General features: G+C 47.3%; 2 protein-coding genes across 3 annotated transcripts in view; one reads left to right on the top strand and one right to left on the bottom strand.

Moving 5' to 3' along the window:
- The window catches only part of WEE2 (WEE2 oocyte meiosis inhibiting kinase), a 25,184-nt gene extending 11,303 nt beyond the window's left edge, over nt 1–13,881 (bottom strand). Inside the window, exons 1-5 of one of the 2 annotated variants that reach the window (XM_063395589.1) lie at nt 10,525–13,881; nt 5,465–5,841; nt 2,544–2,743; nt 1,966–2,014; nt 233–405 (exon numbers count right to left, since the gene is read on the bottom strand). In XM_063395589.1, the coding sequence (XP_063251659.1) occupies nt 233–405; nt 1,966–2,014; nt 2,544–2,743; nt 5,465–5,841; nt 10,525–10,642 (917 nt within the window). In that variant the 5' untranslated portion in view covers nt 10,643–13,881. Of the gene's footprint in view, nt 1–232; nt 406–1,965; nt 2,015–2,543; nt 2,744–5,464; nt 5,842–10,524 lie in introns of those variants that run through there. The other variant, XM_063395590.1, reaches the window with a different exon arrangement.
- DENND11 (DENN domain containing 11) lies at nt 9,605–25,000 on the top strand. The gene is made up of 9 exons (XM_063395592.1): nt 9,605–10,022; nt 15,355–15,454; nt 16,506–16,664; nt 17,343–17,496; nt 17,736–17,874; nt 18,345–18,476; nt 18,656–18,806; nt 18,998–19,066; nt 20,138–25,000. Exons 1-9 carry the CDS (start codon nt 9,782–9,784, stop codon nt 20,331–20,333), a joined length of 1,341 nt encoding a protein of 446 aa, XP_063251662.1. The 5' UTR covers nt 9,605–9,781; the 3' UTR covers nt 20,334–25,000.

Genomic DNA, 25,000 nt, shown 5'->3' with positions numbered 1-25,000 from the left:
GCCACCCTCTCACTTTGCAGTGCATGTGACTTCTTCCTTCCCTAGGCATCTATATCCAGTAATTGTCTAGTGGTATCTTCCCCCACTCTCCCAGCTGCTGGAAGTGCAGCAGCAGCCAATTTTTGCTCATGCCACCCATCAGATACCTTTAGATCCACACTCCCTCCTTCCCCTCACACCTCTCAAAAACATGCCCATCATTTCCACGAGCAGTTTTTGCAAGCACACTCACTCATCTGAGGATCCTGCCAGAGGCCTTTTGGAGCGTTTGATGGCATAAACACATCCATCAAGGCGTTTGATGCACTTGTAGACAGAGCCAAATTCCCCCACACCAATTTTCTCTAGTTCCAGGAACTCCTTCTTGTAGCGGGAAACCATATTGCTGGCTTTCAGAGTGTATCTCTGCAAAGTCACAAAAACAGCAAAGACAAATGGGAGTTGAAAGGCTTTTAGCTGTCATTGTTTTAGAGGTGTGTAACACTTGCTGTCACTGAGCACTCACATTGCTCCCTCTCCCATTCTGGATGTTCATCCAGGCATATTTGCAGGTGTGTGGCCAGCTCTGGAAATGGTAATTTCAATTCTTGAAATTACCTTTCGCTTGTGTTTTTTCTGACCACTTAAAGGCCACCTTCCCTGGTTTGGCCAAGTTGCAAGGCTGTTCAGTTGGTTTCATACAATCAGGACTTGGTAGCCATAGAGGTAGAAATTGTAGTTCAGGAGAAATTCAGTCTGGTTGGCTGTATTTGCCTAAGCCTTCTTGGGTTACTGCCATGACATCCCAGCAGTTCCTAGACCACAGCTGATGGGGTCAGTCAGGGATGAACAGCGAGCAACAGTGTACTGGCCTAAAGACAGGACTTGAGAGGACCTATTGCCTGTTTTGAGCTCAGGAGAGGAGCCTGGTGTGTTGGCTTCCTGTGACCCAGCTATGCAAGAGCCGCTTTGCCCTGGCAGCTGAGGCTGCCTGCAGCCAAGGCCATTCTGCATCAGCTCAGACTCCCCACGTCTGAGGCACCAGATGTTGACTAATGGCAGATCAGCTGGTCTCAGTGTATTTGTTTGTATGCCCACTGATATCTCACCTGGAGACACATTTCCACTAAGGGCTGAAAGCTGGCAGAACTGTTGGAACATAATTATTGCTACCATAATGGCCACTAGGGATCTAGGAGCTGCTGGTAGAGTGATGCCTACTGCCAGGGAAAATAAGTAAAGAAAAGAGAAGCACTGGAGCATGAAGTGAACAACAGGAGTGGACTAAAGGATTTCTCTCCATCCTCCTGCATCCCTTACAGCGACAGCACCTCACGTTGCATAGTGGTTTCCACAGAAACCACTGATGTGATTTTTTGGTTTATGGTACATGAGCTTACAGAGGAGAAGGTAGGAGTTGGTCCTCACAGCCAGTAAAATGTGGCTCACATGAAACAGCAGCCCTTCCCAACAGGTTGCGTTTCATACCACAGCTATATTTTACACTCTCTTAAAAAGCTTGGCAGTAAAAATACCTCCTAGTACACAATTTTATACCTATATTACGTACTCAATCTCATTACCACTCAAGCAGAATAATAGTTCAGTAATTCACAAGTTACTTGAGGCTTTCTTCTAGGTAAAACAATAATTGTGGCAGCCCTGGATGTTGCCTGGTAGCAGATTTGCTCTGCAGGTGTTTTTCCATGGAGACCATTTGCCTGCAGTGCCGGTCTCCTCGGCTAGAGGGTACCATCATCCTTCGAGAAACCTGGCTACTGCACTGTTGCAAAGAACAATTCCATCTCTTCCAAGTTTGTCATCTCAAACAAATGTTAACAAAACATTCAGCTTAGACCTTTTCTGTCACAGGTATTCATCTTCTGGCACAGTGTCACGGTTTATACTCCAATAACAGAATAAATTCCATTAAACACCAAGCTTCTACAAACATCCACTCCGTGGGAGGGAAACAGAGATACTCACCTTTGTAGGCATCTCCTGTTTAATTTGGGTTCCTGGATGAGGATCATTCCTGTAACAGAAGATTAGGAAAGTCTGGTGTATCATTTTAATGCAGCAATCCAACTGGATTTCAAATTAAAACATCTTTCAAAGGAACCTCCAAATCTTGCTTTACAGCCTAATCATGTTTATAGAGTCGATAAACAGGTTTTTAGTTGAGGTCTTACAGACTGCAGTCCCAGGTTAGGAACTCTGTTTCCATTTAGGAGGCCTCCACAAAGCAATTTCAGTACTGCCTACAAGACAGAGTGGCATTGTCCAGAGGCATCATTCTGCTGGCCTCCTTATTACTGGTGAAGCTGCAGCCACTAAAGAGAGCTGTTGATCCCCCACTTACCTTTCTGAACAAAGGCAATGATTGGCTTTTATTTATATTTCTGTTACCTTTATACGTCTGCTAACATTGACTCTGCACCAATGACTACTACAGAAGTAGATGATTCATTGTTAGCAAACAAGTCCAGATTCTGAACATCTCCATTACTTATCTCCTCCCAGCAGTCTGATTGCAGCCTGCTGCTTAAGAGCAGCTCACTTACAGCTCTCCTCGGGCCTTCCGTTTGCCATTAGGGTGAAAGAGCATCTGTCGATAGGACTCTGGTGTAAAGGGATTAATGTTGACAAGAGAAGCTTGGGAAGAGTCATCAGAGTCAGCACGAGGAGTGAGTCTCAGATGTCGCAAGCCTTTGGATGGGACCTTTGTTGCAGATGAAGGGAAAGCTGTCTTGGATAACAGGCTCTGTATCCAGAGAAGAAAAAAAAAAAGGTGGTAAATAAACCAGGAATTTTCTTTGTTCCTGCTATTTCAGAATAAAATTCTTGTTCTGTAAATCAAGGAGAATTCAGCTCCCTTCATTGGAATAGCTGAATCATTAAATCCCTGTGTCTCTAGTTGAGTCCCCACAGTTTTCATTTTCCACAAAGCATTTCATTCCTTGTTAAGCCCTTTCAAACTCTATTCCCTGCTCACTTGGGTGAGGCCTGCAGAGCCATTTTGGCAAGCACAGTCCTCAAGAGGAGCCAGCTGCTCCCCTTTCCCTCCTACAGAGAGGTAGAAATTGCATCATATGTTGCATTAACATGGAGACCTAGTTCTGCCAGCATGGACTGTTGCCTCTGTTTGGGCAGGACCGGTTTGTCAGGAGATGAGCTAGAATACCACCCAGGTTTCACAGCACTAAGCAGAATTAGTAGGGGAACTTGCTAGAAATATTTCTTTCTGCGGCTACTAGCAAAGCAAAAAGAACCCATTTCTCCTCATGAATAAAAAACAGTTTCAGAAATTTAAGTTCAGAAAGAATCTATGGATCTTCTATAGTTCACCTTGCCACAGAACACAGGCCATTGTGTTTCACTCACTAGTCCAGAACCTTGGGCCATGGAAAGCACAGACACCAGTCTCGAGCTGAAGACAAAAATCCACTATCTCTGATTTCACTCCTTCAGTAACCATCAGCTTTTTAAAAAATATGTTTGGATTTGACTTATATCAGCTTCAAGAGGGAGGTATAAGGTCTAAAATATTATTGAACATCATGCTTTCCTCTAGTTAAAAGCCCTTTAAGAACACAGAATTCTCCCTGTTGAACATCAGAGTAGTCTCATATCTTTCCAACCCTACAGTGGTCTCACTATCGTGATCCTGGAGCCACATCTCCCCTCACAGCTGGTGGCTCTGTCTGCAGTCTTAGACGGGGCTCTGCTCTCTCACCCTTTCTGTCACTTTCAAATGTTCTAAGGCCAATGCTCCCAGCTTTGTCTACAAGCAGATTTAGGCCCTTTGGAGCCCATCTCTTGCAGCATGCTTGGAAAACAACACCTTTATCCCACAGAGAAAGGAAAAGAAACTTGATTTCATGCAATTGCTTCTTATGGGCTACAAGATGACGAACTACAAGCAGCATGTTTTGAATCACCCAGCCAACACGTTATCCACACAATGCACACCCTGAGAGCAGCCTTCACTACCTGCAGCCCATCTGGTCTGGTAAAGATTTTTATAGACCTGTATCATGGTTTAACCCCAGCCAGCAACCAAGCCCTCTGCTTGTGAACCCTTTGCTCACAACTGCAATGCTTTCCCCAGTGGGATGGGGAGCAGAAACAGGGGAAAAAAATGGTTAAACCTGTGGATTGAGAAAAGAACAAATTAATGATCAAAATAAAATAATAAAATAATTATTATTGCTATGAAAAGAGGCAACAGGAAGATAAACAAAACCCAAGACAGACAAGTGATTCACAATTGCTCACCACGTGCTGACCGATATCCAGCCCATCCCTGGGCCCTAATCAGCCCCACCTGGCTAATTTCCTTCTGTTTATATGTTGAGCATGACATTCCATGGTATGAACAGTCCTCCGGTTTGTTCCTGGCAGCTGTCCTGGCTATGGAGCCACACAGCTGCTGGTGCTTCTGCTCACCGGCAGAACTGGAGAAACTGAAAAGTCCTTGACTTTGGTAAACACTACCAGCAATAACCATGTTTTAGCAACACTGTCCTTAAGCCCAAAATCACAGTGCAGTATCAGTTACTAGGAGAAAATTAACTCCATCCAAAGCAAGGACAACTTTGCACCTGTGTTAAGGTGAGATTTAGGGAGATTTCTTGTAAAGAGTCACTTCAGGAAATTTTTGAAGTGATGCCCTTTACACTGCTTTCTCCTGGAGAGTGGCAGGTCATTCCTCAGTAAATATTGCCACACAGTCAATCATATAAGGCCAGAGGATCTTCCTTGTCTCCACATAATCAGGTTTTTGGAGGAGAACAGAAGTCAAATCGTAGCTCAGAAGCACTGAAGGATTGGTTCTATGTACCACTTAAGCAAAGGAGCAAATCTATCAGTAGAGCAGGAACATTGAGAGCAGACCAACAGCTATGCTTCACTGCAGGTCTGGACTGCTTGGAGCCATGCACACACCAGAAATTATCTAGGAACAGAGAAGCAGGCAACAAATCTCCTCCTGTGCTTACTCAAGACAAAAAGCAGTTGTATTATACACTCTCCAAGAGGTTACACATAAAACAGAGGCTGGGCTCATTCTCTCAAGAAACTGGCTCAGTAGCTATATTGCATTTTAGGACAGTGACACAGCTGAAGAGAGGCTAACTTCCCTCCACAAGCACACACCCGTTTGCTACCTCTTCCACAGGAGATTTACTACCCATAGAACAAAGTCCTGCTTCCCTCAGATTCACTGAGCAACTTTTTTGTTTCACACAAAAAGAAAAACTGTGGCACCAGACAAGCTGGTTGGAGCTGATCAGACTTGCCAGGCAAAGTACACATCCCAGCCATAACACCATTTCCAGTTTTCAAGACAAAACCCACTTGCATCTGAAAATGGCTGAATAGAGCAGCAAGTGCAGCTGCCCATCTCCAAGTTCCCCCCAAACAACAATCTTCTTGAAGGGAGGTGCATTTATCTCCGACAGAGGTGCTACAGGCCTGCCATTACCTTAGGAGTGTGGGGGGTGTCACAGAGCTGCAGCTTTTTCCAGGTGATGTGCAGTGGTGTCTCAGGTTTACTCCAGCTCTTGCTCACAGATGGGGAAGACTTCAGGGTGGGACTCATCCAGGCTTTTGTCTTGCTCAGGAAAATCTCACTAAGCTTTCTCTGAGGGGTTGCTGGCAGAGGACTGCTCTCTTGCCATTTCTGGAACTCTGAGCTTCTAGGGGGGCTCAAGCTCAGGGAGTCCTCCTCATTCACACTTCTGTCTTCACTCTCCTCACCACAACTGGAGAAGTCCAGTCGCTGAATGAATTCATTGCTGTTGTCCCAGTCATCCATGTTACCACATGAAACAGAACAGGTAGAGCTGATACTGGCCTGTCCTGTTAGAGGGACAGAGGGAGAGAAAGACAGCATTATTTACAGACAAACTAACCTCTTCCCTGCTTCATCAAGGGCATCAGTTCTGCTCACCACACTCCTCAATCCCACATACACAGAAACCTTGGCCATTCATCAGTGGAATTAGCACAGATTAATGAAGAGCACCCCAGAATTACCAGGTCCAAAGCCATTGAGCTACTGCCCATGTAGCAACAGATTTGGCTTCTTGCCTTATGGGCATAAGTCAGATACAACTCAGAAGCCACTGCCTTTCCCAGTAAGTTTCCAAGAGAACTCCTCCATCCACTACTCCCATCACACAAGGATACACATCCTAAAGAATAACACACACAGCCTCCACTCCCTCTTTCCTACATTAAATTTCTAAACCAGAAGAGAAAAAAAAAATTCCATGCTACATACAGCTGTAAAAGCAGAGGGTGCCCCAAGGAATCACCAGATACCCCACAGACAGCCTCTCTCCTGCCCTGGACCATTTATAACCACCCACACCTGAGCCAATGCTAATGGGAAACATCTGGAGCTTGGCAGCACCTGTCCACAGTTGCCTGGTGGATGAGGAATTCTCTCTGGATGTGGATTTGCGGTGCCAACAACCAACTCTGCAGGGAGCCAGGACTCCCCCTCAGTCTGAGTCATCTCCCTGCTCCTACACGCTCTCCTGGGGCCTGTAAGGGGGGTGATGTTTGCTGACAATCTGTCTGCTCCATAATCCCATCAGAGATCCAGTCTTTGTGGGCTTTACCCGTATCAGTTATTTGCCTTGTGGTGATGAGGCCCTGCATTTCCTTCTTTAAATCTGAATTTCACTTCCTGCACTTAGATATGCACTAGTTATGGCAAGCGTTGCAGCCTGAATGGAGAGGTCATTAGCCTAATTTATAATGTATAGATTTATGAAAGTATAATTAATAAGACTTCAGGACAGTTAGGAGCCATACACAGGTCTCGGTATAGCTTCCCGTTAGAGGTTTAAAGGAGAGGAGGGAGGAGCTGTGTTGGTGAAGGCAGCCCTAGGGGTGGGGTCGCTCTGTTGTTCCCTGGGAGTTGGTCAATGTCTCCCCTCCCTGCACCTCTTTGTAAAAAACAGGAATCTTCTGAGCCTTTGGGAACGTGTGTTGCAAAGTGGGACTAGAGCAAGTTTTAACTAATTGGGAACAAGGTTATAGCAGCCTTTTTCCTTAGCCTTGAGGAGAGCTGCTAGAAGGATGTGCAGAGATTGGCAGTGCTGCAGCTTTGGAGATGGGTGTTTGGCAGAAGCAGCACCGGCTTCCCTTTGCACACATCAAGGGCAATTCCCACCAGAACACACAGGGCCACATTGGTCTGAGGTCTCTGTCTCTCCTAACCCGTTCCTGAAATGAAGGTATGGCCATACAGACCTCTGAAATTGCTTGTTCAGACTGTGATGAACAATTCATTTGATACAGAAATGAATTGTGTCCAATTCACCAAAACAGCCTCAGGATGACATGCCAGGAGCGCAGTGCTGGTCGCATCTGGCCCAGAGGTTGCAGTATTTCTTGCAGGCACCGAGCTGTTGCTGCCATGCAGCCTCTCAGCCTGAAATGCAGCTGCTGCATCTCCCTGTGCCTTATCCTGAGTGAGGTCCAGAAGCCTGGCAGTGCCAGCACTGGCTGCTTTCTGCTCGGACAAGCTGTGTCTGCAGCAGAGATCCAGGACCACCTTACTACTGCTGTGACCTGACTGCATTCATCAGGTGTTCAGTACCTGAAGCATTAGATTGGAATATATTAATTCTGAAGAAATAATGCTTTTAGTCCCCATGACTACATGTTTTTAATAACCCAGCAAGGAAATTTCTTCAGACCAGTTTTCAATCCCACCTTAAACAATTTTTAAACATTTTTTTCCCTTCAGGATGTAGAGGCAGTATCTATTTTTGTAAGGAGGGATGTGACATGTTAAAGGAGAAAACTTGGACCTGCTGTGCAAAGAAGGCTCAGCTTGTTAATCTTGCATTTTGAAAGTAAAAGTTACCCCACTTTCATTTACATTTTTCCTGATATTCATTGACCTGATGACAATTTCCTAAACCCTCAGCTGGAGGGAAAAGATGTTTTCTTTTGAAGTAGAGTTTTTATTTCTAAAAGGGTAATATTATCTTCCAGCCTAAATATTTTCAATTTTGGTGAAATAATAAAACAGTAGAAAATGTGGCCTTTGTTGTTTGCATTCATCCATCAGCAGGCCAGGATTGCTGGCCAAAGCCGTATCAGTTGCTCTGGTACCACCGGGTCACTCGTCCCATGGGTTTTTTCAGCAAAGCCAGGAGCTCAGAGCATGGGGACATTTCACACATCCCAGAGCCAGCACTGGCAGCCCCTACTCCTTGTCACTTGTTGCTCTTCCCACTGCGTCTCCTCCGTCCTGCTGGGACAATACTGGTGTGACTGCACTGCTAAGGGGACCAGGAACAGCTCTGCACCACAAATAGCTTGTGTGGGTCATGAAGGAATCCTTAGTTGGGATTTGTTTCCTGCCTAGATTGCTGGGGGACAGACACTTGACATTTGTAGCAGCACTAGTGTGGAGATGAAGATAGAAATGAGCTGTCACTTCAGCGTCACCAACATGCAAAAATATATTCATCCAAATGAAGATTGGCACTGTCTATACAGTTAAAGCAAAGCATGTGGCCAAGTATTTGCAGAATCTGGCTTTTCTTTACACAGTAACAAAATATTGTGCAGGGTTTGTTTCTTTTTTTCTTTGCCCGTCACCTTCTATGAAAAACTCCATCTGCTAAAAACCACCTACTCTGGTCTACAGCTCTGCAAAGTAAACTTGTGCATGGGCTTTGCAAAACAAAATGCCCACTCAGTGTTGGAGCCGTCTGAAATGAAGCTCACAGTAAATGGATGCTAATGGTACCAAAAAAAAGAGAAAAACCCAAACCCCACTGCTGAGGAAACAGCTTGATGGGTTTCTTAATGGGGTATTGAACACTCAGAACTGCTCAACAGGAAAAAAGTTAGACAATTAAGGCTTTTATGACAATATCTTCCTTTTAATTGTGGTCTGCTTAATTGGGTAATTCAATTAATCAGAAAGACCCAGGGAACCAAATTAATCCTAATGACACTTAATGACATTGGTGGTGGCAGAAGGAGGACGGTAATTACAAAAGGTTGGCTGCCTGTGGATGCCTTGGTCATGCTTGTGTCCCCATCTTGCAATCTCAAAATGATTCTACTTGTTCCGGCCAAAGCTGTTTCACAGCCTTCTGTAGCACATACGTACGTGTATATATATATTTATGTATATACACAAAGAAGTACATATCAGTATATACTGGATCAGTATCCCTGCTCTCTCAGATTTTTGGCTCGCAGCTTCTAGCACAGCCATTGGGGCGGGGGGGAGGGTGCGAGCCTGCCCCGTGGCTGGCTGTGAGGCTGATCTGCCCAGTTCCGTGGCTTTCCCAGCAGGATGGCTTCAATGGGGCTGGGGGAAGCAGCTGCTCGGCTCTGGGGTCCCAGCCGGGGGGGGACAGAAGAGGGGCAGCTGGCTCTGCGCTGCGCGGGAGGTGAAGCACGGGCAGGCGGGCCGGCCCCTGCCCCCCGTGCCCCTCCAGGGGCCGGCACAGCAGAGCTCCGAGCCGGGATCTCCGCCGGGGGCCCGGGCGGCTCCGGCCGCTCCCGGCGCTGCTGCCCCGGCCCCGCCCCGCGGCCCCGGCCCCGCCCCGCCGGTGACACCCCCGTGCTCCCGCCCCTCGCTTCCCGCCCCCCGCCGGTGCGGCGCGGGGGGTGCGGCTCGGCTCGGCTCGGCTCGGCTCGGCTCGGCTCGGCTCGGCTCGGCTCGGCTCGGCTCGGCTCGGCTCGGCTCGGCTCGGCTCATCTCATCTCTGCCCCGCTCGGCTCGGTTCATCGCAGCTCGGCCCGGCCCGCTCCGGCCATGGTGGAGCGCTCGGACGAGGCGCCGCTGCTGTTCTGGGCCGAGGGCCCCGCCGTGTCGGCGCCGCCGCCCGCGGCCGAGCCGGGCAGCAGCGGCAGCGGCGGGCGGCGGCTCGGCGGCGGCTGGAGCGCGGCTCCGTGGGACGGCGAGGGGCCGGCGGAAGCGGCGGGGCCGCCGCGGGCCGAGGCGGAGGAGGACCAGATCGTGGCCGTCTTCGTAGTCACCTTCGACCCCCGCACGGGTGAGCGGCGCCGGGGGCGGGCCGGGGTGCGGGGCCCGGGCCTGGGGCTGCTGGTGCCGCTGGGGTAAGATGGATGCGGCCGGGACTGGGCATCCCGTGGGGACCGCTCCCCCGCATCCCGCCTCCCAGAGACCGCTCCGCCCGCCGCGCTGGGGCAGCGTGGCCGGACCCGGTGTGGGGCGGCCGGCGGGAGCCAGGCTGCCCTCTGCCCCACGGGGGACCGCGGCCCCTCCGCACGGCTGCCGGCGTCGGGACCGACCGGGGGCCGTGGGTGTTTGCCGAAAACGGAGCACAAGGGGGGTTGCTTTTGGTCTCTATCCCGCCGAGAAGTTCTGGCGGGAGGAAGGCGCCGCTCCTGCTGCCGCTCCGAGCAGAGGGATGGATGTATCTCTTCCCCACAGCGGGTCGCGGCACAGGGTCTGTGGACGGCGCTGGGGCGTCCCCTGTCCCCCGCACAGATTTAGGCCGAGCCTCTGCCCAGCGCTGCCTGGAGGGCACCAACCTGTTAGCAGCATCTTGAGAGCATCCTTCTGTCTCCGTGGAGTGGCGCAGACTGCCCGCAGCTGTCGGTGATGGATGGCGTTTGTGGCAGGCGTAAATCCGGCAGGCTCGCAGGGCATGATCACCAGCAGCAGCAGCAGCTCGGCTGTGTATTTCTTGATGACCGATGTGTTTAGAGGCTGGCCTCTGGTGGGGTCTCTGGGACTTAGTGCTTTGAAGGAGTGCTGCGATCCAGGAGGGCAAAGGAGAGGGGAAGGCAAATGTATTTTCCACTTCTCACTGCCACATCCATTCTCTCTCAGTGCTGTTGGACTGTGGTGTTGTATTGCTATTGACAGAGGTTAATAATTTCAGACCTATAAATCAGCATTTCACAAAATGTCTTAACTTTGTGTTCCAATCCTGCTGCTCCCATAGTATCCACAAAACAGGGTGTTAGGACACAGGTATGAAGTTAGCACCCGCCTTGCACCTGTGAACACAGGTACTGCTGTGCAGAGGGGTCTCATGTCCCGACACGCTGTTGGGTCTTTTGGTTGCCAGGCTGCCAGACCTAGGGTTCAAAGGAAAGAGAGATTCAGGAGCCCATTTGCATCCAGATGTGAGGCCGAGTTTCTCTTTCTTCTCTAGACAGGCACATCCTTAGCAAATCCATAGCAAAAGTTAATTAGAGACAGGAACGAGGTCTGTAAAGCACAGTGAGGTTGGTTCTTCAGTGGAAGGGGAAAGTAACTGACATCTCACTCACAAGAGGGCCGCGGTAGTGAAGAGTGAATGCCAGTCTTGAACTAAAAATCCTAAGGAAGTACTGAACAGTGAACAGGATGTAGCCCCTGGTGTGATGTACTGTCAGCAATACCCACTGTCAGACAGCATGGTTGCTGTGTCCCAAAACATGCAAGGGTTTTGAGAAGTTACCGTTTTATCATACTGCACCAAAGACAAGTGTCTTCAGTCTAGAGTTCAGAGACTCTTCACTCACAAAAATCTGAAATGAGATTGGATGTCATCTTTCCACCAGGAGATGGAAAATGGAGGTGTTTCTTCTAAGTATCCAAAACATGAAGGAGTCTAGATGACTGCAGCAACAGCAGGTTGCCTTTCAATCCGACAGCATATGCCTTCTATGAAATTGTGAAATTTTCTTGAGAGCTGGCAGAAAGCTGAGCTTTCTCAGGAGTTTTTCTGAACCAGCTGTTGCTTAGAATGAAGTCCAGAGAAAGTTGTGCAACAGCTCTTCTCAAATCTGATGTGCAGTTAATGCTGGGTGTCATCAGCCTTGGAGTAATCTGTCAAGTCCAGGAAGATTCAGCCTCCTGCTGCTACCCAGCACGGATGATAGGACTGTGAGCAATCTACCAGCAAATGTCAGCTTTACAGCTGGGGAGCAAAGTGCCCTACAGAGGGTGTGGGACTTGGAAAAAGATCATGAAGTTGCGGTGGTGTGAACTTGCTAGGATCAAAAAGAGAATACGGGAATCACTGGTCAACCACATCAGATAGTGTGAAGGACTTCTGTAATGTTTGTAAGGGTATTTGTGTATGACTTAAAGGAAATCATGCAGTTAGTGTCTGAGCTGGAGACCTGCCTGATCCTGCCCAGGAGACGCACAGCAGACTACCTCTGGCAGCTTGCTGAGGTACAGGAACAGCCGAATTTCTGGTGGTGGCTGTGCAGGTGGTTATGCCAGGTAGTGTCTGCTCAACTACAGGCAAGTGGGTGGGCAGGAGGTGTTTTACTGTAGAAGGATGAAGTGATGACTGTGCTAATAAAGAATGTAACAGCTTCCCTCCTAAGTTAGAAGGGCTTGCTGCAGACGAGCTCAGTGTATAGCAGTTGCATGTGATGAGTTTCCAAAGGTAGGTTATGGGGTTGCCAGGTCACTGTTACAGTTCCGGTGTCCCTGGGACTGTCAGTGCTCATGTGAGTGACTGACGTAAGAGCCAGAGGCAGCTTCTGAATTGGTGCTGTCCTCACCTGCAGCATGGTGAACCCTGTGGCACTTGAGAAGGAGCTCTCTTTGCTGCTGTGGGGCAGCTGATAAGAGTCGCCTTTGTGGGGGTCCCACACAGTCTGTTAGCTGAAAAGGTCTGTGAGCAGTGGAGGGAGACAAAGAGGGAAGAGAGGGAAGTAATGTGTTTTGCACAAGTACACGTGAAATACTCTGTTTTTCTGTCCCACATTTCTTCCATGCAGGAAATGGAGTGAGTGTGATGTTTAGGTTACACTTTATACTTCTCCTGTAGTGGCACAACATGGTAGCATTGCACAGCTGGGGGCCCTAAAGCCCTTGGGAAACATCTAATAGTAAGGAGGGCCAGGTGGTGACCCCTAAATGCTGGTGCCAATATCTTCTTTGTGAGGATGTGAAAATCCAGTGGAAAGAAAATAAGGGGAAAGAGGAAGAACATCCTTAACTTTGCACACTAGAAAATGAGTGCTGGTTCAGACCTGACCTGAAGGTGGGAGATAGCTTCCAGGAGATCAGAACTGCAGATCTGACTCTCAGTAAAATCACTAGCCTGCTCTCTAATGCAGAGTGACTCTCACTTGGAAAGTTTCCTGTATGCACGAGAGCTGCTTTCTTCATGGGGAAGGGCAATGCTTCCTGTTTTTCTACAACATTGCTCCCTCTTCCCTCCTCTGATTTCTCGGGCAAGCTGGCAGTCGGGTCACATCTAGGTGAAGTCTCTCCTTTGTTTACTCTCCTGTTTCGCCAGACCAACTTTCCTACTTTTTAATCTCCGTGTTTGTTCTCCGACTGCCACGTTGCTCCTGTGTTCATAGGGCAGGGTGGCGTGAGGAACAGCCGGGAGCACAGGTGCAGGTTGCTCCTGACAGATCACAGGAAAAATTAGCTCTGTGATAGGTGAGCTGATTTTGAGGTCACATGCAGTAAAGATCTGTTTCAAGGCATCCTTTCCTTATTGCTGCTACAGGACAGCCACTGTTTGAGCCATGTCCACCTCAACACCTCTAGAGTGGACACCTGACAGTGACTAAACTGAGCCAAGCCAATCTTCCTTTGCTCTTGATGGCACTCTCACCTACCGATCTAATAATCTACAGGTAGTGACCAATAAGGAGTGCTCTGTGGGGAAGTCTTGAAAGCACATCTGGCCTTAACCACAGTTTTGTGGTTATGAGGCAATAGTCCCAAGAGCTGACTTCCTCACTCTTTCAAGGAAGGGTCTTGCGCCTTTAAAACGCGAAGCAAACAGGCGCGCACAAACGCGAACAACAAAAGCCACGGTCTCTGTGTAATCCGCAGGCCCTCCAGGGGAGCGCGGCGGCTCCGATGATGTCAGTGGCTCTCTCTGCCAGCCTTTCACACGCCTCGGAGGCCGAGGCGCTGCACAGCAGCGTTGCACAGCAGAGCTCTGTGGCTTCGTGTGTGACTGCACAGGGCTGTGCTCGGGTCACGGGGCCGCGCTGCTCCCGGCCAGCCCGGCTCTGCGGGAGAGGTGTGCCCCTGCACTGCAAGCGGGCAGTGCATGCACGGCTTCTCCTGTTGCCATGCCTAACGCTGTTGGTTTTTTTGAAGTCCTTGCCAGGCAGGGCTGGGGGAGGTCTGCTGAATACAGCATCTATGTGAGAAGAAAAATAGCCTATTTAAATGTCAGTAGCTAAGCCCTCTTCCTGCGCAGGCATATACTTGTGCAGTATGAGTAATGAGACAAAAGACAGGCTTCAGAAATGAGGCTTCAGATTTAAATATTTCCAAGAGTCTTGGCTGAGTGTAAGGCCCTTCCAAATGTACACTATCTGCAAGCACAGCTGGAATGCTCACCCCACAGGGCAGGGAAAGGAGTGAACCGGTAGGAAGCACCTTTGTGCTGCATCTGCCATTGCATTAGGGTGAAGAATTTTGGTTTGTTTGCCTTGTTTTTAAAACTAAACCACATGACTTCAAATACCGACAGACCGACAGAAACTCAGTGGGTAAATCTGGAGTACATCTCAGTGCAGTGGGAATGTCCAGGTGAGCATGGGTTCTGACATGCTGGCATGGGAAAGTGTGAGTAGTCACCCCTTTTTTGGTGTGTGGTAAACTTTTTGGAGTTCATTTGCTTTAGGGACATTTTGTGACTCCTCTGATATCATCTGTTCCAGGATCAGGCTCCTCAGGTGGCCTTTTCCCCTGAACAACTGCATATTCTCTGGCTGGGTTGGCAGGTGACAGAAGTTTGCTGATCTTGATCTAACTTGTAATTTATGTACTTTTTTGTTGGTTATGCTAGCATACACAAACATATCACAGTACTTGGATCACTCCAGCCTTCATATGAAGCTTCAGCTAACTCCTCCTGTCCTAAAGAAGAAAAGAGGAGAGATTTCAGGGAAGAAATGATGACTTGGATGATGGCTTAAGGGTTTCTGTTTGACCAGGCCTGCCAAGCACAGGCAAAAAACAATATTGGTGGTGGTGTGAGCTATCCCAGAAACTCATCCTAAAGAGCAAGTCCGTCCTTTGGTTCTATCTGTATGGGATGGATACTTCTGTAGATCAAAGCTTATCCACCATCATGTAGAATTGTAGCTGCTCTGTGATTATCAAGGATAAACCCACAAAATAGCACTAGCTTCAGAAGTGGCCCCAAATGTCCTGCAGTGTCTGTGTGTTGTGCTCCAACAAATAACATTTGTAAGAGATGTGTGGCATATTGTATGTCACCTTACTGTCTGTGACAATTTAGTTCAGGAATTGTGTTAAGGCACTGTTACAGGTATCTCAGGGTTAGAAAAGCACCAACTTGCTATTGATGATGTATGCATTTTAGAAACGAGTACTGTATTCAAGCTTACCCAAATTAATTTGCTTCTCTGCAGGCAACATGGTGGAATGGTGTTTACCCCAAGATATAGATTTGGAAGGTGTGGAATTCAAATCCATGGCAAGCGGGTCCCACAAAATCCAGTCAGATTTCATGTGAGTACACCTGAGCTAGGTTACTTCTTCCTTTCTTAGTTGTGCATCTACACCACCAGCTCTTAATTCAGAACATTGAAGAAAAATACCACCTAGGAAGCCAGAGTCCTACAGAAACCTTGCTTAACTGTTTCTACCCGAGCCAGAGGTATTTTTCAGACACTTCCAGTATCATATGAAATACCACCCAGCTGCAGGGATCTGCTGTATGGCTGCTTTGCCTGTGGAGGCCAACTGGGACAGGCCAGCTTCTCACTGGTGTGCAAATTTTAATGTGTACTGGCAGATGATCTGCACTGCCACTATTCTGAGACTGTCAGCAGAGGCCTAGGGTGAAGGGCAAGGAATGGCAGAACTGAAATGGGAAGGATTTTGCAGGAACAGGACTTAGAAAAACGTTCTTAGCTCCGCCAGGGCTTTTGGTTCCTTTAAATGTTATAAACAGGTCTCGCTCACTTTCTTCTTTGTTAGCTCCTTCAGTGGAAACACATGAGAATTTTCTGCATTCTGCTAACCCAATGTTGCAATGCAGCAATGTTTTGCAATGAACTGCAGTGTCACAATTCCTTTTGGTCAGGAATAACAGTTGCTTTCTTAAAGGTATGTGAACTGAACACTTGCAGTCTCATAATCAGAGAGTGCTTCAATGTGCTGGCACCCAAAATATGACCAGGTAGCTGCACTGTACTCAGAACTGCATTCACTGCAGGCTTCTCCCTTGGAAGAAGAGCTCTGCACTGACTGAATCATGCATTCTCTTGGTCTCCCTTCCAAGTTATTCATTTATTTGCATTCCTTACCAGCCTGTGATGTGGCTGGTAGCGGCTTTAGTGGGAACTCCTGGGAACTCTTGCTTTAGATATTTTGTTTTGCTACTGAGAAAACTGGGCCATCCAAGGCCTGTCCTCAGCCCTTCAGCGAGCAGGGTGGATTTCAGGGAATTCCTTACAGAAGAAAATATGATCCCAAATCAGTAGTTTTAGCACTCAGTTATCTTTCTTCTCCTTCCCTCTTTTTAACATTAACCCTTCTGTCCAACCTTTGTCTCCAGTTATTTCCGCAAAGGGCTCTGTTTTGGCCTGGCCTGCTTTGCCAACATGCCTGTGGAGAGTGAGCTGGAGCGTGGTGCTCGCATGAAGTCCGTGGGCATCCTCTCCCCTTCCTACACGCTGCTCTATAGGTACATGCACTTCCTGGAGAACCAGGTCAGGTGAGTCCCCTTGGGAATGAGCCTGGCCATTCACCACCTGGGAGAGGTCATGTTCCTTCAGTGGAGAGCAGTTTAGGCAAGTGAGAATTCAGTGACAATATTCGCTGTGATTTCCCTGACTGGCTGTTTCTCCAGAAAGTATTACAGGTTCACAGTGTGAAGGAGACAAGGAACTGATTAGCAGCAGTCTGTTTCTTCCTAGCAGGCTAGTCAAATGCTACCCAGACCCTAGTTATTGTAGGCAGCCACAAGTGTCACAGGGAGAGCTGAGAGAATAAGATTCCCCTTTCCACCTTCTGAAAACCATTTTACTAGGGGCTTACAAAAGGCTTCTAATTGTGTAATGGTGATCCTGGCTAGCTGTGTGCTTCAATTGTGTTGAGTGGATCTAGCAGTGAAAATGGTGATGGTAAAAACTGTTTTTACCTGAGTGTATGTAAAACAGGATCAGGACTATGCACACCCCAGCTCGCTGCCTGTGTCAGTCCTGTGCCTATTTCTCTGGCTGCACTGCATGCTGGTAGTCCTGGTGTTTCTTCAGCCCTCCTGGATAAGTGTGTGCAGCTGAGGTCCCCAGGATCCCCTTCAGCTGGGAGAGCAGATATTTGCTGGGGGCAAGGCACTAAACAAATAGACTGGAGATGCTACAGATCTCCCCTTTTTTCCTTTCTTTTCCAGACACCAGCTGGAGATGCCAGGGCACTACTCCCATCTAGAGGCATTCTATGATGACAAGAAAGGAGTTCTCCCTGATAGCAAGGGCACCCCCAGCTCTCAGCAACCTGTCCACTGGCTGCCTTCCATCCACAGATACATGTACCCAGAGATGAAGGTGAGGCAGGTGCCTGAGGCCTGCAGGGATGGGCAGAGGGTGCTGCTCCTTGCTGGTGCCTCATACTCCTTTATGTAAGCAGTCACTGCCGCGCTTTGTAGGCTGCTTTAGATAAGACTTTGTTACTTGGACCGTTGCAAGCTGTGTGCTGGTCTTGCTCCCACATTTAGACTTAGCATCTGTGCATGTGTCCCTGTTTCACCTCTGAGCTGTTTCCTTCCCTTTCGCTCCACCTGCAGATCACACACCCTGCTGGCTGTATGTCTCAGTTCATCAAATTCTTCGGCGAGCAGATCCTCGTCCTCTGGAAGTTTGCCCTGCTGCGCAAGCGCATACTGATATTTTCACCGCCCCCAGTTGGAGTTGTCTGCTATAGAGGTATGTTTCCAGGGACACTGCAGAGCTCTGATGTAGTAGGCTGAAGCACTGCAGAAATGCCTGTGAGTACCGAGGGGACAGACATCATGCAGGTCTTCAAAATCCTTTGTGACCATGCCTCGTGAAGACACCGCTCAGTCTGCATTTACACATTTCCTACCAAATGCTTTTCTTCAGGCCTCGTGAGTAAGGACACATCTGGCACTGTCAAAGTCAGTTCCTGTCAGCACAGGACAATAAAAACACTGACTGAATTTGTGGATTCTTGAATGTGGGATTCCTATGGGAGAACTGATTTTTTTCCTATGCAAAACAGGATGTCTTCACTTGAGAAGTTCTGGTGTTCAAGGGCATTTCAGAGCTCTGACCGCTGTTTTTGTAGAGGCCTGTGGGAGAACTGGGCAAGTGGGGTTCAGAGTGCCCTGGAGGGAAACCAAAAACATCTCAGGATGTGCTTCTCTTGTCCACAGTGTACTGCTGCTGTTGCCTTGCAAATGTTTCTCTGCCTGGTCTTGGAGGAACTGTCCCAGAGTCCAAACCATTCTTCTATGTGAATGTGGCAGACATAGAAATGCTGGAGACAGAAGTATCATATGTGGCCTGTAAGTATGATGGATTAGGCGTGATGTTTTAGCTTCAGGCTGCAAAATGTCTTGAGACACCAGACTGTGGAATAGAACTGATGAGAAATAGGTTGTGCATGGAATGACTAACAGGAGAGAACAGTTGGTCTGCTGGGAAAGCAACGCGCTGCTCTGAAAATCTTCTCTGATTTTGGCAGGTACAACAGAAAAGATCTTTGAGCAGAAACGGGATCTCTATGATGTCTATGTGGACAACCAGAATGTGAAGACGCATCACGAGCATCTGCAACCACTCCTAAAAATTAACAACGCTGACAAGGAGAAGTACCGACGGCTCAATGACCAAAGGTAATCACACATCTGGGTGCTCCTGACAGGAGAGGTGGAATAAAGGGGACATTGCTCCTTTGTACCTTCCTCCTTGTAGTATTTTCAAAACGTCCCACTGGTTCAGCTGATCTCTCAAAGATTCTGGTTGTCTCATAAAGTTTTCAGGTTCCCAGCAGATATGTGCAATTAACCCGTCTCCCTTCTCTCAGGCAGATGTTAATGTACTCTCAAGAAGTGGGTGAGGATTGCAGCTCCTGTGAAGAGGACCTTTTCATCCTGTGAGTGGCTACCTCTAATACTTGGTTGGACACTGCTAGTTTTAGGGAGCCAATTGCACCGATTTTGTATTGCACTGTTTGGCCTATTATGAAACAGCATGTTTGACATAATTCCATAGTCAGCTTTCTTCCTCTAGGGTTCCAAAAACTGGCTCTTCCTCTTCAGATCATCTTCCTTTCATTTTGAGAAGCCAAAATGTAGTATCCACTGGGGTTGCTTATGTGCTGCAAGGGAGAAGTGAATTTTAAAAACACAATTAGAGGTGTAAGAATGCCCTCACAAACATGAGCACTGTAGTATTTTTGCCAGAACATTTGGCTCTGGAAAGGACAATGTTCATGGGGAGTGGGCACTCTTCCATGCTGGTGGTTGGTACAGTGTGGAGATAAGACCTGCTTGTGAAGGATTGGCCCACTGATGTGGCTGACTTCATACTTGGCAAACAGAGGAACCAGAACTGGGTGTAGAGTGGGAGGTAAAAAACCACATGTCTACCACCTCTGAAGCCCTTCACTGCCTGTTGCTATTCACATTCTTCAGCAGGTGAGAAGCAATGGGATGAAACTGTGTCAAGAGCTGCCAGGGCAGAGCTCTGATTGTTGAGCTTCACAGGTGTGGCCAGAGCGCTTTCTGAATAGCTTTGCATGTTTCTAGGAAAGCAACAGGCAAGAAATAGCTCTCACTGGTGTGTTCTGCACCAGTAATGGAGAATCTATTTACCCACTGGCTTATCAGATGGGTGACAACACTCTTTGCTCTTGTACATTATGGGAGCTGTAGGTGTGATGTACCTGCTTGGTGACCACAGAACACACTGCAGCTGATAATGTGGCTTCTTCGGAGGGAAATGCCCCCACAGATGGGAGCACCACTGTCAATTAAAAGCTACTGCTTTATCTTTGTTTATCCTGGGTCACCCACAGAGTGAATGGAAAAGTACTAAAGCATCACCTAACAAGGTGGGATCTCTGGCTGAAGGGGGTTGAATGCAGTTGTGAGGCTCTGCTGCCTGTTTGGTAAATACACTGTCACTTTGGAGGTCCAATGCCATTGCTGGCTTTACCCTGCAGGTTTTTCATGGAGCAGAACAACCGCATATTCCAGACGCTGATGGAGGTGTCAGCCAGCCAGGACAAGACACTGACAGCTGACCACGCGCGAGGCATGGGCCTGGATCCCCAAGGGGATCGGAGTTTCCTCATGGACCTGCTGGAAGTGTACGGCATTGACGTTATGCTAGTCATTGACAACCCCTGCTGCACTTAAACCAAGCGCGAGAGAGATGGGGAGCAGAGATCACTTTTTAAAGACTACCAGACATTGCTTAGGAGGACCACTGGAACTCACCACAGCCACAGTTATTTAATAACTTTATATGGAGAGTATTTATAATTTTGAAACAAAATGTGATTTTATTTTCTCACACAACTTCCTCGTGAGTACCTGCTCTACGGTTCCTTTTGGTTTTGTCTCCCTTTCCCTTTCATTTGTGTTTTTTTGTTTTGTCTAGCTAGGACCAGTGGCACCTTTGCACCAAACTCACTGTTGCCAGTGATAACTAGGTTTTGGCCTAGCCTGGATACCTGAGGGCTGAAGACTTCAGGAAAGCACTTTGTTTGATGACGACCAATGTGAAATGCTATAGCTGAGCTTTCAGACTTGGCTGGAAAATCCTCCTATCAACTCCCCCTTCCACTTGGGGACTGAAGAGGGCTTCAGCACAAGCTGTTAATGGCCCTGTCTCATAAATAGCTCCTACCAAGTTTGTTGGTGGGGACAGTTAAACCAATGATAAGAACCAGGACTCCTTTAAACACTCCTTACTGAACTTTAAGGTGAATTGGAGTAAAGCCAGCCTTCCTTGTAAATGGTAGAAGCAAGTTTGGGATCGGGGATGCTACAGGATCTTACGACTTTGCTTACTGGAACAGCACGGTTTCACTTCCAGCACCTGAGGTGGTCTAAACAGGCAGAGACTGCAGCTACCTATCGCATAGCTGGAGAAGAGCACCCTCTCCTCAGTCCATCCCACCACCTGCTTTGGTTTTTAGTTGTATCACATCTGCTGCTTTGGTTTAAAATCTTCAAACCAGCAAGATGGTCTCCCATTTAACAGGGACCAACATCACTGAGCCACTTTGCAGTCACTTTGTTCTCCAGCCTCACCTCGGATGGTGCTGGGCTGGATGGGGTAGAATAAGTATGCTTTAATTAATGTCACTAGCCTTTCCTTTGTAGCTGATGGGACTTGTTGCTCCTTTGCTTTAACACTGTCTGCTAATCCTTCTTTTCTTGAGCCTTCAGCACTGCCTGCTGCTATCCCTGGTATCCTTGGTATGAGACACAGAACAGACCTTTCAGCTGGAACAACTGAAGTTTGCAGGAGGTTCCCTTGGAGTTTGGTATTCTTAACTGGCACAGCTGCTAGGAGCAATGTTTAAAAGCAAGCCTGTCTTTTTTCCAGGGCAGAGCTGTAGAACCAGATGAAACAGATGTTTTCTTATGCTATGGAGAGAACAGGATTCAGTTCCTGAAGGACAAGTCATTACCTCCAGGAAGGCTATCCCAGTAAAGAGTAATCCCTTTACCATGCAGAATCCAAGAATGGTGCTGTGGGTTCTAGGTGTGACATACTCCTTTGCCCCAAATCCTTCAGCCAGTAGCAATAGCAGCTTTAAGCTGACTGTTCTTCCTGAACTGTGGCCATAGCTGATCAGTTGCTGATTCCATCGTTACAGAGTTCAGCACCCTTGGGAGGCTGTGTGTTGTAGGAATGCAAACTGTAGCTGATGTATCCATTTGTCCTCGCATTTTATAGGATGAGACAGGGCCTGAACCATCAAGATTTCACCCCCTAAAGCAGGCAAGCACCTTTTTGAAACAGGTGAAGCAAATGTTCTCCAAGCATACACTCTGTGGATTGTCTCCCTCTGGAAAGGAGAAGGCAATTGTTCCTCCAATTTGCCTGTCTCTGAGCAGTCACTCCTCTGGCTGCTTTTTCAAGGCTTTGGATGTTTTTGTACAGAAGAAAATATGCTGTTGTTCATATTGTCAATTGCTCACAACTGAAACATCATCATCCGTAGAAGGCTGGGGAAAAAATGTAGACAGAGGTGAAAACAGCTGAGTATCATTTAATGGCAAGACCAGTCTCTTTTCCTTAAGAAATGGCTTTGTTTTTATATTGAGACCTGAAGTATGAAACGGAACTGAAACTACCCTCTAGCAATTTCTCCTCTCACTTTCTTGATGGTTTGCTACATAGTTTAGCTGTGGTCAGTTAATGACTTTCTGTTCTCTTTGTCAGTAGTTTTTTGCTAAACTAAACAGAAACAAACCTTTAACGTTGAAATTTTACAGTCACTGCAGTCAGAGGCTTTCTAACCCCCTGCATTAGAGCACTGTGGTGGACATGAGGCCCAGTAGACAGCACTGCCAGAGCCCACTGAGCAGAAGCTCCTGAAATTCCTATTCAACATTTATTAAACCTCTGCTCTCCAGAAGTTAGGTCCTCAGTTGTCAGCAGTATTATGGGTGTAGAAGCATCAAAGCAAGCAGATTACTGTAGTAGCATCCATATGCTACCTCCAGTTGGATGGCTGCAGCCTATTTTGTTCTTGTAATTTTGTTCTTCCTTGTAATTTTGCTTCTCTACCAAGTCTCTCTTGGCAGGCAACTGCTACAAAAGTCAGGAAGTTGTCCAGCAGAAAACAGAACAAGAACACTTTTCTCTCGTAACCCTTCCTTATTTGATTAGCTGCAAAAGTGCTTTCATCTGCATCAATTTTCTAAAAATTATTGCAAACATTTTTGTCACATGTGGAAAGTTCCCAGGAAATGGGTAATGGGTACATAATAGAAACAAACTGTTACAGCTTGGGACAGGAAGGACTTTTCTGTGGAACCAGTTTAACTGAGTCTTATCTTTCCAGGAAATAACATAATTCAAGGTAAAACAGTTCTGTGCAGATATTCAAACCCCCCTCCTGGGCACTCAGTTGGTGCTTTGTTGCATACTAGCAGTTGGGAGACATCTGCTGGTGTGTTTTGAATTAAAAGAGGGAGGAAAGTGTGGCATGAGATAGATGTTGCTGATTTGTCCCTCTGAAGTACTTTGCCTCTACAGTTGCCTTCAGTTTCGTGGGTGTGATGCCTCTGGTCCCTTGCTGTGGTCAGTTTAAGGGGTGGTTGCAGTAACCAGGTCTATGCTGTGCCCCTGTGCGTTCTCCAGAACTCAAGTCACTGCACAGCCAGTGCAGGTTCTCAGCTGGTACATGCTGGACTTTAACCAGAACAAGAGCTTCCTAACTGCATCTTAACTCAAGCTGCACAAGAAATGTGTACTCAAGCAATGAATTATTAGTACTTGTACTATCTGCATTGAAGGGTAAAGCTTATGAGAGACATAAAAGCTAGGTTTTCAGTCTGAACCACCCCAGACATCTAAATCATCCAAAAGTCTTCTCACTGCAAGGTTAGGGCAAGCTGCATAGAGCCAAGTATAATAAAGAACTATAATGCATACTAGGAGAAAGGCACTTGATGGAATCAGAATTCAGATTTGTCTTACAGACCTTCTTTTCTAGCACACAAGGTACTTACTGCCAATGGTCATGACTGTCACAGGAACGGAGCTTGCCTCTCCACCATCCTTTTGGGCAGAAGTTCCATCACCTTTTCAAGAGGAAGTAGCTCCCTGGACAGGTTATCCAGTAAAGCAGGGTTATGGTGGTACCCCATTTTAACACCTGTCACAGTTAATAAGCAAAAGACTGGGAGTGGCTGTGGTCCTCCTGGCCACAGACTGTGCAAGAGTAGGCATGTTTCACTCTGGGAGGTAGAAAGACAGTGGCTCCTGGAATAGCAGGGCAAGAGCACGCTGTCCTAAAGCAAGATCTAGGTACAAAGCATGCACGCTAACCCAAACTCTCATCCAAGCCATCACTTCTAAGTTAGTTGCTGTCTTCTTCCTACCTTCCCAAAACCAGTGGTGTAGTGATTATGGGAAAAGACAACATAAATGTCTTTTGCAAGATACTGGAATGTATTGACTTAACAGTGTGATCTGTCTAAAACAGAAGGTACTTAATGCCTATGAACCAGGATTTTAGATCTTGGTCAATGCAACATGCCATTCAAATGGGAATGTTTAAATGTGGTCAAAATAAACAGGTGCCTTGAGCTGGTCCATCACTAGATTGTTATCCTTCATTTTTATTTATGTTACAGTATTTTAAGCCCTTCTAGAATGGACTGTAAGTTAAACCCAGAAGTGTTTTCATGTGTGGGACCTAGGATTCTACTCCTCCTTCCTATCTTGGAGTTTGTACAAAGAAAGTTTTTTGTGTTGCTGTTAGACAGAAACATGAGAACTGAGTCCTTTCCTCAACACTGTAGATAGTGGGTTCAGCCCTGCCCATTATTATGTAGTGTCTATCTCACCCCTCCCCTCTGAATGTTGCAATTCAGAAGTCCAGAATTACCCTATACTGGAAGAACTCTGAACTGCAGAGGAAGGAGAAAAATTACTTGAATGGTATTTCTACAAACTACTCAACTTATGCTGATATGAATATTTAAATACCAGCCTGTGTCTCAGATGATCCTTGGTACTTTAATATCACAACAGCATCAGCAATACCAATTCTGAAGGGATCTCTTGGTTACCCTCAAGCAAGGAATCATATGCTAAGGGAGCAATGGAAGAGAATTAGTGATTTTCCCTGTACAATGGTACAGATGAACAAGGAGCCAGTTCTCACCATCTCACCCCTTGCTACAACCTAGGCTGGTTGTAATTCTTACAGCTCTGATGTTGTTTGCATCTTGCAGATGTGTGGTTGCTCCCATAGGCCTGTGGCTCTGTAGAGAAACTGCTTACTAAAAACATGGGTATTTTTTAATACAATTAAAGCTTACCTTTTTGAAATGGC

Source organism: Prinia subflava, chromosome 4 (genome assembly GCF_021018805.1).
Source record: "Prinia subflava isolate CZ2003 ecotype Zambia chromosome 4, Cam_Psub_1.2, whole genome shotgun sequence".
Taxonomy (NCBI): Eukaryota; Metazoa; Chordata; class Aves; order Passeriformes; family Cisticolidae; genus Prinia; species Prinia subflava.
The sequence above is the reverse complement of the archived record's forward strand: the minus strand, read 5'-3'. Positions and strand labels throughout refer to the sequence as shown.

Bases quoted from the DNA above. Each gene is read 5' to 3' on its own strand.
- DENND11 (XM_063395592.1), top strand. From the start codon at position 9,782: ATGGTGGAGCGCTCGGACGAGGCGCCGCTGCTGTTCTGGGCCGAGGGC. The intron at 10,023-15,354 runs GTGAGCGGCGCC...GCTTCTCTGCAG, and splicing joins CACCTTCGACCCCCGCACGG to GCAACATGGTGGAATGGTGT. The intron at 18,807-18,997 runs GTAATCACACAT...CCCTTCTCTCAG, and splicing joins CGACGGCTCAATGACCAAAG to GCAGATGTTAATGTACTCTC.